Raw genomic sequence first — 12,634 nt, forward strand, 5'->3', positions numbered from 1 at the left:
AAGGCACAATCAACCAAGAAGACATAATAAATTTATTCATCAACTGATGTTACATAAAATACATAACTCAAAATCTGTTTAAAAAAAGTTAGATATTTGATAAAACTATAAAATCACAAATGAAAATTTTTGACATGCCCTTTTCAGTCAGCAAATAATTAAGGCTAAGGAAAACATATATAACAATTATAGTGACTACATATCGAACAAATCTTCTCAAAAGTCCACTGCACGATAATAAAAACTGATCATTTACTAGGCAACAAAGAATTTCCTCATAAATTCCATAAACTAGAGATCATAAAGGTAGTGATATTCGTGGACTATAAATTTTACCAAAGTACAAAAGAGAGCCACTCTGTCCGCAAGGAAACAAAAGCATGTAACACTCCTCAGCAGTAGATCAGGAATCAAACAAGAAATCAAAATTAAAACCTAAAACAACTTAAAGATGAATCAGGCATCAATAAAAATAAGCACATTACCTGCCTATGAGATGTGGCCAAAGGACTCCAGGAAAAATTTTTATAAATCCAATTTCACTGAAAAAACTGCTAAAACGAGCACCGCAGCCCCCACTCAACTCCGCCAGACGCCTGGCCAGGGTGAAGGCTGTGCAGGTGGGTGGGACCTGGCGCTGGACATGCGCAGTGCTGTCCTGCTCAGCCCATCGAGGTGGAGCCTCCAGGGTTCTGGGTCCCAGGGGTCCCCTGGTTCAGGAGGAAGATGCCTGGCAGCCCTGGGCAGAGCTGACTGGGGAGGAAATGTGAGCGTGAGCTCGGAAAGACTCAGTTAATCAAAGCTGCCCCAGCCACGAAAAACTGTTAGGAAATTCAGTGGTGAGGAGACTGACCAATGTGATGTCACAGGAGGAAACACCGTACTGATCAGGATCCTTGTGACTCAGGAAGCCATGAAAAGGAAGCAGCCTGAGAAGTACCACGCTACTTCTGCAGAGGAACAGGCAACCATGGAACCTAACTCCCGCACTACCTTCTGCAGGGCACTGAAAAACTGGCAGCCTGTGATGGGCCGGCACTCATCCTCAAAGGTGCCCACTTCTACCAGGTCCCTGTGACACTAGCCTACCAGTGCGGTCACTTCCTGACCTTGAAGAAGCACCACCTGTGGAGTGTGGTATCCGAGGAGTGTCAAAGTTGCTTCACGGAGGCTTCGGCAACCCGGGTGGATGATGAAGAGGAAGCATGACGGACACAAGATGGCCAAGGCCACCTGCACCCTGGCCTGGTACAGCACATAGGAGGAGGAGTGGAGAGGCTCCAGGAGGGTCCTAGGGCCCTCAACTATGAGACACAATGTGAGCCACTGCCACGGTGGAAAATTAACCTGTGAGTAAGGATGTTCCTTTTCCAGGGCAAGTTTCACAAGGTGGGGTAGCTTACTTGTTGTGGGTTAAACCTTGTGTCTTTAGGGGCTAAAACTCACTTTCCCTGCCTCATCTCCTTGCAAGGGGAACCTGTCAAGTTGGGAGGATTTCTCTGAATAAACTCAGGGTCCATCCATCTGGTCAACCCATCTCAAAGCTTGGGGTGGACCTTTGGATGATACAAGAAGAAGCAATTTCCTATCAATAAAGGTTTATTAGAAAATTCTCACCCTGAACTTCTGGGATAGCATGTGCTATCTTCATTAAAACTGACTGAGAGGGGGAATTAAAATAAATAGGGAATAACAGGATACTGAAATTATGAAGGATAAAAGTGATACTAATTACACATATATCATGAGACTAATGAAATGTACAAATCTCCAGCAAGCCGCATGTGACCAAAAAGGAGGTACATGGCCCATCATGAGAGAGAACTGCTGTGAATGAGGAGTAGAAAGAGAAAAAAGGTTCTTTCTAATCAAAGGTAGAGTTGAATCGTCGGAGCAATCGAGGAGACCTTCAAAGTTGCATTCTCTTAGGTGGCTCTTTTTCCTTGGAAAATGTCATGTGGCCTTGAGAAACAAAATTTTTCACTTAAACTAAGGAAGCTACGATATTTACTGTCCAAAAATATAACCTCTTAGGAATGAAAGAGACTCTATTCAGGATTACCTGCAAAAACCCAGCCTTAAATGCTCATCCTACTTATAAAATAGATTGTCATGTTGATTCTGTAATAAGTGTTTACCATAGAGAAGAAATAGCAGTCAAATCAGAAATGGGGGAACAGGTTTGAAATCTTGAGATGAATGTAAAAAACTAAAAGGAAATCTAAAATTTCTGACACCTATCTTGAAATAATTTAATAAAAATTTATTTGGGATTGAATTATCATTGCAGTTGTTAAGACGTGATTAAAGCAACATAATTATACTATGGATTCTGATAATTATTAGCTATCAAAAGTAAATTTGTATAGGAAATTCATCCAATTGAGATGGATTTTTTTCTTTTTTCTTTTCTTTTTTTTTTTTTAAAGGCTGCACCCACAGCATATGCAAGGTCACAGGCTAGGGGCCGAATCAGAGCTGTAGCTGCCGGCCTACACCACAGTCACAGCAACACCAGATCCGAGCCTCATCTGCCACAGACACCAAAGATCATGGCAATGCCAGATCCTTAACCCACATCTGAGGGAGGCCAGGGATCGAACCCTCATCCTCATGGATACTAGTCCGATTTGTTACCGCTGAGATACAATGGGAATTCCGAGATGGATTTTTTTCAATTACTATATGTATTTATGGATTTTACTTACTGCTAGAATGCGATAGGATTCAGCATCAATTTCAGTTATTTATTTTATGTATGTAAATACAAGCACTGAGTATTCTGTTTACAAAAACATTAATTATAGTCAATGCTTAGATATACTTATTAAATGCCAGGCACATCTATAATTCACTTAATTGACCTCATGTAATAATAACAATATGTTAACTCATATAGTAACTCCTTTATTCATTGACATAGACTATCTATAGATAGTATTTTTATCCCCATTTTATAATTTTTACATTTCACCTCTTTATGTGTCAGATTCCTCATTTATCTCTTCAGTAAAATGGATTGTAAAAGAGAGGTGGGAAAGGAATATTGGTGTGGTGAGCCCATGGGTAGATTCATTTTAGGATCTAGCACCTCTGAAAGCTGGAGTCCTGGTTGGACCCACTGGCCCTTGGGTATTTTGTTAGAAACTACACACAAATACCCGCAGCTTTTCCTGGGTTGTATCCTGATTTGAAAACACAAGATCAGTGGAGATTAACTTGAATCCAGATCTAATTTTACTTCCACCAGCTCCACTAACCATTCACTTTACTACTCTCTACAAACAACTGCCACAGCGAATAAGACATTTTAATATTTCAAAATTTAAATTTTATAGATACAACTTATGGGGGAAGATGAGTTGTCATAAGCGGTCTAAAGAAAAAAATTCCGAGTCTCAATTTTTCCATAATTAAAGAAATAATGTTTATTGGAATGTAATCAATGACCGTTCCTTCACCACCCACTCCCTATATGCACTGCTTATATGGTAGATGGTACAAGTTTTCTTCTGCCTCACCCCAGTGACTTTACTACTAACCAAATAATCCCTGATAAAATCAGAAAGAAGCACACATCTTTCTCTCAAAGATCGTAAAGACAGGGATTTCAAAAAAAGAGATCTGAGTTCCTGTCGTGGCTCAGCAGTTAACAAATCTGACTAGCATCCATGAAGACAAAGGTTTGTTCAATCCCTGGCCTTGCTCAGTGGGTTAGGGATCCGGTGTTGCCATGAGCTGTGGTGTAGGTCACAGACACAGCTTGAATCCTGCATTGCTGTGGCTACGGCGTAGGCGTAGGCCAGCACCTACAGCTCCAGTTCGATCCCTAGTCTGGGAACCTCCATATGCTATGGGTGCAGCCCTAAAAAGCAAAAAAGAGAGACCAAAATTTTAGAAGGAAGAAAAGGAGAGGCCCATTTCCAGATGATTCAGTGTTCCCTGTAGAATTTATCAAAGCAAATTTACTTATGTACTTTAAAATAAGTTCTACAAATTAGTTAGATCTGAATTAAACAACGTTAACCAGAAAAGAGCCATGCTTGTACTAATTACAAAGAGCAGAGGATGACCATCAGCCCACGCACTTTTCCTTCCTCCTTATCACCATGTGATGGCAGCATACCCTCAAATTACAGATTTGAGTTTTGAATGTTTCAGATGAAACGATACTCCTGAAATGATGGCCAGGGTAATATTCATGTATAGGGCATCTGCTACTTCCAGACAATGGCACATAAACATTTCCTTGACACAGACTTTTCTCTCAAGGAGGGCACAGTGCTCTGGAGAGTCTGGCTGATGTACAGATAAATTTAATAAGAGTTCAATAGATATTATAGAAACTTAGAGAACTCAACTTAATATGGGGATAAGGTAAGATTTCCCCAAGGAGATGATGCCTGGATTGAGTTTTAATATGTCAAAGTTACCTAGATGAAAACAGGACATAAATAAATAATATCTTGGAGGGGCAAACAAGACTTGTTTGCAAATTGAGGAAGGAGGCTACTGGAATCAAAGGAGGGGAAAAGAGCTGTAATTAAAGAAGCTCTAATAATCAGGCCAGATAATCTAGTAAAAACCAGCATTTTTTGAACTTCGGCTCTTCACCAGACATCCACCTGTGTACAAGGAAAACAAAGTGCACACAACCTTTGCGCTAATCAAGTTTTTCTTCCAGCGGGTGGTCTGACAATGAATAGAAAATATAATGCCAAGTAATTATATCAGTCCAAAGTAAAAGCAGGCAGAATCATAGGTAGAGAGTGCAGACACAGGGAGATGCTAGTTGGGAAGTAGCGGTATTTTAGATAAGGCCACCAGGGAACAGCAGACACTTACCTGGGTGATAAAAGTCTAAACACTGACTATACATTACACTCGCAGCTAAAGCTCCTTGAAAAGCTGCTACTGGAAATGTACTTACCAGCACTTGTCCCACAAAGGTCTGTGCTGAGAGCAACATTTCTATACGATCGCGGAATGCTCCCTGGAAGCTGAGACTTCTTGAATGTCTATGACCTATGTCATCTGACACAATTCCCTGCAAGCAAGAGAGAGGAGTTGAGAGTGAGCCGGTTCTTGGAGACAGTCATCTGTATCATGCATGTTGATGGCATCTCCTGCTGTGGCATCAGGCAGACTGCACCCCACCTCCTCCACCCGCAGGAGCACTGAAGTCGCTTCCCCGTCTTCACACAATGAATTTTACTATGCTGCTCTTCTGCACGGTTTTTTCATTCTAAGTTCTGCAGTCTTTGCTGTGCCCTTCTAACATGCTCTCCGCTCCAGACCCTTCATGCTTGCATTTTGGAATGATATGGTAATGATCAGGGTTGGGAGTAGTGTGCTTCTTTGTGTTCTGGGAATAAGCATCTTATCCTTTTCTATCATGACACATAGACAAAGAAAAAAAGATTACCAATTGATTTCTCCATCTGCTTTTTTAGAGAGTGGAAGAAGGAGGAACATTTTAGCCATTTTATGTTGCTTTTAATTCCTTATCTGGCATCATATCATGCTGAATTTATAAAATGGCTTTACTTATTATACAATCTCCCCTCTGTATCCACAGGTTCCACATTTAAGGATTCAACCAACCAGCCTCTGATAGAAAATATTTGAAAAAATAATTCCAGAAAGTTCTGAAAAAACAAAACTTGAATGTAAATGCTAGCAACTATTTACATTGTATTAGGTAATAGGACTAACCTAGAAATGATTTGAAGTATACCGTAAGATGTGTGCAAGTTATACGCAAGTACTATGTCATTTTATGTAAGAGATTTGAGCATTCCCAGATTTGGGGATGGGGGTGCGTGTCCTGCAACAACCCCACTGCAGTTAGCAAGGGACAATGTTCTTTGAAATTTATTATAATCCTATGATGTAAACAAACTAAGTCTGATTAAATCCCTTTTATATGGATAAAATTATTTCTGTATACTGACTTATACAGAAAGTAATGACCAGCCCATGGACAGGCAGTGAGAACAGGCCAGGATGTGAATCAGACGCCATGTCCACTGACAGTCTTGAACTGCCACAGAGAAAGACCCAAGGAAACTGGGCTTGACTACGCCATGCAGACAGAGGCCTCTGACTTTCAAAAAAGATCATCTTATGTAAAGCTAGGGTTTTGAAATGGCTTAATTATTCTACTGATATTTATGAATGGTAAGAAGAGAAGTCTCATTAAATGACTATTTGATAGAGTTTATATCTTGATCAATGATTGCCTCTAATACTTATGACTCATCATGTGCCTCCCTGGGAAGTTGTCTGAGCATTGATTTTTTTAAAAAAAAACATTTGATGGCATTAATATGGAACACTCATTTGAATTCCATTATAAAATTGAGGTGCCTTCTGTGGGAAAACAAATTGGTCCTAAGATATAATAAAACTGTACTTATGAATGTAGTAAATCTTTTTAAAATGCACATTTAAGAAGAAAATTATGACTCCAAATAATTTTTAAAAAGAACATTTCACAGTATCTAGATTTGCGACATTTTTGCATTAGACCAACTTCCCCAAGGGCTTAGAGAAAAATACAACACTCTCCATTTAATTAGATATGACATTACTGAGAAGTCACTCAACTTTCATCAAACCCTCTCTTCAAGATTTAAAAGCAGAGCAATATAGTCTTCTGGTCGCTCAGACTTCACTTATTAACATTTTGTCACATGCGCTTCCTATTTGAAGTGAAAAAGTTACCCCTGGACTGGAGGGTAGACATAAATTACATCAAAAGAAAGAAATGAAGAATATAGCAAATGTTTATGGACAAATGGGTTCTCACAATTTTGTAACCACACAAAATGAAGATAATGGGGAAGAAGATACATTTCCTGGAGCAGAAGTCTAAGGAGATTAAATAATTCTACCAAGAAAGTTGTGCGCTGAAATAAAAAAGGTAGAAGGCAGATACACCATACCAGGACTGACTTGTGCCCCCTACCTGGGGTGTTAAGAAGCCAACAGCCCAGGATTCTTTTCCCAATTGTTATGCCACTGTTTAAAGTCTTTAATCTAGAAATAATTAGAATGAATTCATCAAGGAAATCTATAAACTTCCATATTGGATACTTCTCGAATGTAGACACTTGAATATCATATTATGATATTGCTAATGGCCTTAAAAAAGTCACCAAGTTCTAAATTCTGTTATTTTATGTCAGCATGTAGCATCTAGACAATGTTTCCAGCACCTTTTCAGTATTAATTACAAAGCATAGGTGAAATGGGTTCTCTTAAGGAAATGACTGTGATCCAGCAGAGAAAAAAAGCTGGGGAAACAAATTGAGAAAGACATTTGCCTTCAACCTTTGGTAACAGAATAGCCGTTACATAGCATTTGAGTTTTTCTTTCAAGCTCTTAAGCAGAGTCTTACCTGTGTAACATACCATTATTCTCACCATCATCATTTTTCAACAGTTATTCACCAGCACCCACCCTTGCAACACTTGTTTGGGTTTGCATTTGTGACTGGATGGCATGTCCATGTAGGCATGGGTTTCTGTGCGTATGTGTATGCAACTCTGCGTGTTGTATTAATGTGTGTCTAAAAGGTCACGTGCCCCTGTGAGTACATGGGTAGCCTGCATGCATGAATGATTTCTAAAAGTGAGACTGGCATTGACCTGCCTTTCTGCCTCCTTCATGGTACCTAACACAATTGTCATTTTGATATTCCAAATGGAGGCACAGACATCACATTCATGGATGTTTTTCCAGAACAGTGACCTCTGATTCCAGAGCCAACATTCATCATCTTCCACATCAGGCCTTGCTTCTCCCAGTGGTGGCAGAGGGGGTCTGGCCTTGTAGCTGCACCCTTTGGAATGGCTGCCTGGGGTCCTGTTTTCCACCCCTGCCACCAGCAGGATGGGGCAGACCTCTTTCTAAGTCACTTTGACCCCGGAGAAAACTGGGTGACTCCTCCACCATCTTCTAAACACAAACGCAAGCCAATCCTGTCTCTGATCTCCACACAGGGGAACTGACCAGGAAAATGCCTTTTCCCTTGCTCTTTTGCCGTTTTTCAATGCCCCTCCAGATTAGCCTGGATGTTAATAAGATGAAGAGTCCACTGAAGAAGGTCACAATGGAGGAAAGAATAAATGCTGCTTGGATCTCAGCTGTACAAGACATTTTCCCCTGGTCTTCCCCACTATTCTCCACTGTCTTGGTTCAAAACACCAGGAGACAGAATTGTCAGGCTGCTTCTTCTATGATGTCATGATCACATGGTAATGATTCCAGGAATCAGAGTTGGGTGTATCAGGGTCCTAACACCAGGTGCAGTAACAGCGAGGGGGTTGGGTAGGCAACACAGTGCTGACTCAAAGGAGGCAATGGAATGAATGCCAGGCAGCAAAAGGTCCACAATGTGGGTCTTCGGAAGACTAGGATCTAGATGGGATGCTGTTCTGGACTTTCTCCATGACCTGAAGGAAACTGCATCCTTTGTGGCCATGGGCCATCCGTTCAGTTTGTGCAAACCACTTTAGAACAACTTTTTCTGAGTGAAATGACTTCCAACCACCTGTGTGTCCAGGTGCTGATTCTTCTCCTGAGCAAGAAGCATGGATGAGAGAAGTACTTCAAGATTTCTGCACATCCTCTCAGCCAGAAAGGCACAGTACAGAGCGCAGGTATTGTAGGAGGCACAGGTGAACCCTGGTTGATTGCTTTTTACCTGGGGAATCTGTTCCCCTTATCTCTTCTTTGTAGGACCCTTTCCTCTCTTGCTTTTTATCCCTGCCCTGTCAGCAAACCCTTTGGTCCAGCAGAGGTAAAGTTCAAAAGGAGAGCAGTAGCTTTTATTTTCTCTGATGTTTTCAAGGGTGTAAGAAATGTCATACCTTTCAGTGTGCACAAGTGGCAGGCAAAAATGTCAGTGCCCAAGGGAGGGGCTAGTTCCCCCCAGTTATTGTGAAGAGGACCTAACATCAGCTGATACGACCCAGGAGGGATTTTGTTGCCCTTTGGAACCTGCCATGATTCTGCTATGTGTGGCAGACTGTAACGACATCATTTCCTAGATGCTATGTTTCCTCCCTGTAAGTTTACCTATAATTTTCACAAAATCCTGTCCTTAAACTAGCTAATTAGCAGAGGGCAGCACTGTGAAGACCTCTGCTCCAAGAGTTCAGAGCTCAGAGCTTCAGCTCCAGGTCTTCTGTTAAGTTACTGTGTGATGACTACGAAGTCACTTTACTTTTCATATTTCTTATTTTATGTTGAAGATAATACATACTTGAATTATTGATAGAATTATTGAGGATTCAATAAGGCAGCAGGATCATATTTTGAAAAGCATAAAACTCAATGCTAGAAAAGGTACTGTTAGCTATTACAGTTCTTTTTCCGAATGGCATTGATTACAAAGAAAGGAGGGGATAGGAGGATAAAGAAAGGAAGGGAAAAGGACGGAAGGGAGAAGAAGGAAGTAGGAAGAAGAAGGAAGGACTTATTTGTTTATATCACACACACACACACACACACACACACACACACACACACACACTATATGTCTATAGATATTTGTAAAATAAGATGGCAGTTTTCAAGTCCAGGTTCATTCATATCATTTACTTAGTGTGATTACTCTTAAGCACTGATTAAACTGTCACCATCAGGGAAATTTTCTCATTTCCTAACTTTTGCGACTTACTATTGCCAATGTATTACAAATTCTTTCCAAGATACTGTCTAAGCATCTTTTTCCTTTTCTGAGAAACTGACCTCTGAGAAAAAAAAATATCTAACTCAATTTAAACAGACAGGTAGTAGTTTCTCTAATGTTCTGTTATTGTGCTAATATTACTAGCTTCTGTGGGTGAGTCAAAAAATGTAAGGGTGTTTTCAAAGTCAGGATCTCCAAATTCATCTTGAACCTGGAGTGTCCAGCCATCCTCATTTCCCCAGAACTGTCCCTGGTTCAGTATGGAAGGCTCAAGGCCCTGGGAAACCCGTTGGTCCTGGGTTCTGGACAGACTGGGGTAACTGGTCACCCTGCATCCCATGCTGCCTCACTGTGCTGTGCTCGAGCCGCACTGCGTCCTCTTAGCTATGAGAACACGCAGGCTTTTCTGTCTCCAGCCTTCATAACACCCTGTTACCTCTGCTGACTGATGATCACTCACTCCAGTCTCTAGCAGCTGCTATTTTTAGGTCTTCATTGGAATGTCCTGTCCTGCCCTTCTGACCATCCTCCAGAAAGGAGGGCTTAGTCCCATGCCCTGAGATTCTCTCTTAGGGCATCTTGACCCCGTCCTCCTCCTCCTCAGCACTTCCTACCACTGATAATTCTGTTATTTCCTTGTTGCCTGGTCTATTTCCTATCTTCCCTTACTGGGCCAAGGCTCCATGAGCTTAGGGGACCTACCCACTGTCTTCATTGCAGAGTACCCTGAATCAAATCAGACACCCAGAACATGCCAGCAAATCACATGAACTTAGTATATGGTGACCTAAGGAATAGATAGATAAACACATAGATCTTTCAATATATGTGTTAGGTGAATGAAATACTGAATCTACATGGATCTTAATTGAAGTTATCCACACCTTTCTACTCTGTATTTCCCACCTCTCTCTACAAACTGTCCTCTGAAGGAAGTGCCATCAGCAGTGTGTGTATGCACAGGACATGGTATGATGTGGCATGTGTGTGCAGGCCTGGTGACATGGTTTGTGTGTCTGTATGTGTATGTGTACCTGGCAACATGGTGTGTGGGTGTGCCTGGTGACATGGTGTGTGTTTGTATGTGCCTGGTGACATGGTTTGTGTATGTGTATGTACCTGGTTACATGGTGTGTGTGTATGTGCATGTGTTCACCTTGAGTAACTACTATATTCTGAGCACTGAAAGTGTGAATAAAACAAACCTAGTTCATCTCCTCCAGGGAATACAGTTACCAGAGGGAATCATTTACTATTAGAAACTGGAAAAGTGTCTGGGGAGGAAGCCAAGTGGTGGAAGGAGGAACCTCACCAGGTCAGGACACCTAGAGGTGGTCAGGATGCTGCCTCCAGTATGTTGGGTGTGAAGCTGGGCTCTGGAGCATGAGAGGCTACCTGGGCCCGGGTGCCCAGTGGGCTTGGGGAAGCTGGGGCAAACACTGTGAGGCCAGGGGAATCTTGTGGGTAAAGGTGGGAGGGGAAATGGCACATCCAAGGAGACTAGTTGGATGGAAAGCAGTGGCACAAGAGAAAGCTGGTCATGTCTGAAGGCAACCTTTGTGTTCCAGTTTCAGATAAAAGACAACCCCCCCCCACATACACAACTTTAAGAAGAAACAGGACTAAAAAGAATTTTAAAGAAGGGAGTTTATATGATTAAATGCCAGTTATGAAAGGATGGTCCCGGCTTCCACACAGAGAAGACACTGGTCCAGAGTGAGAAGAGGCCAGTCTCAGTGAGACATGCGGGCAGGTGAGAGCAAAGTCCAGCCCAAGGTCACATCTGTACCTGAGGGCTGGGGGCAAGGACACCTCAAGGCTGACCCTGTACTCTGGCTGGTACCTCCTTATGGTTGTTGGGGCCTTTCACTGCTATGCCTTTAAAACTAGATCTAAGAAATGAAGACTCTGCTACTGAAGAACTTTTTTTTTTTTTTCCAGTTCAGATGAATTTTTTAACATGTCAGTGATTTGATTAGAAAAATAGCTTCACTTTGTACACATCTCTGTAATTTACCTCTGGGCAGTCCAATATTCTAGAAAAATTATACTGTATAATGAGACTGAATAAATGCTTCATTTTTAAAAATTTGCTCTCTTCAAGGGACATGCCACTTCTAAGAAAGCAAGAACTTAATTTTTTAAGTGTATATAGCAGCACTCATGAATGTGTGTGTACATGTGTGCATGTGCTTTTAATGCTTCTGAAGGTAATACGTCATATTGTAATGTTATCTTCTAAGTGCCTAAAACCATCCATCCCAGCTAATTCATCAAGCAGGGGTTTATTTCATACCGCAGGGAACATCCACACCCTTGGTCAATTACATCAGTTAAGACATAGGAGCCTCAGTCCAGGCAACTAGTTAATGACAGAACCAGGTCTAACGCCAGGAATGAAGGAGGTTTTACCTCCAAAGAATGTTCATACCATAGTGGAAGCCATTTCCAGGATAAGCATCTTCCTGTTGATTTAATGTATCTAACACACTGGAAAAGCTAAACTGTCTCTCAGAGTGTTCCCATGAAGCTATTTTAGTCACCAAGTCTTTTCTCCTTCTTCAGTCTTCCTTTTTGGTTGAATTCCTCTCCTTACAGTTGCATGGAATAGGAGAGAGAGTATATGAACCACATTCAGAGAAAGCTTACCTTTGAGGGAATATAATTTAATCTATATTCTATTTAGACCTGTTTTCTATTGAAACTCACTCTTTAAAAAAGGCACTGTACTTTTTTCCTCACTCTGTTATTCCCTATTTATTCTAAGCAGACAAACCATGGAAGCTCCACTGTAGTAGGTATTTTAGTCCAAGAGAATGTCTATACCATTTTAGTGAGCACATGAGTTTGTTTTTTAGAAATTATTAACTCCGGAGAAGCTGATATTATAAACAATACACATGTATTTAAAATCCTTACAGAAAGCTTGAATT

General features: G+C 41.2%; 1 protein-coding gene across 4 annotated transcripts in view; it reads right to left on the reverse strand.

The window, feature by feature from the left end:
* The window catches only part of KCNU1 (potassium calcium-activated channel subfamily U member 1), a 610,139-nt gene that overhangs the window by 121,098 nt on the left and 476,407 nt on the right, over positions 1-12,634 (reverse strand). Inside the window, exons 1-2 of one of the 4 annotated variants that reach the window (XR_014829893.1) lie at positions 8,018-8,251; positions 4,931-5,047 (exon numbers count right to left, since the gene is read on the reverse strand). Coding sequence is in view for 2 of the 4 variants with exons in the window: in XM_085000044.1 (XP_084856170.1) it covers positions 4,931-5,047; positions 8,018-8,164 (264 nt within the window). In the remaining 2 variants the exon portion in view is untranslated. Of the gene's footprint in view, positions 1-485; positions 839-4,930; positions 5,048-8,017; positions 8,268-12,634 lie in introns of those variants that run through there. The other 3 variants (XM_085000044.1, XM_085000046.1, XM_085000045.1) reach the window with 3 other exon arrangements.

Source organism: Sus scrofa, chromosome 15 (genome assembly GCF_054392235.1).
Source record: "Sus scrofa isolate SSC_HxYL_T2T_F1_AM1 chromosome 15, Sscrofa_HxYL_maternal_Yorkshire_Landrace_v2.0, whole genome shotgun sequence".
Lineage (NCBI taxonomy): Eukaryota > Metazoa > Chordata > Mammalia > Artiodactyla > Suidae > Sus > Sus scrofa.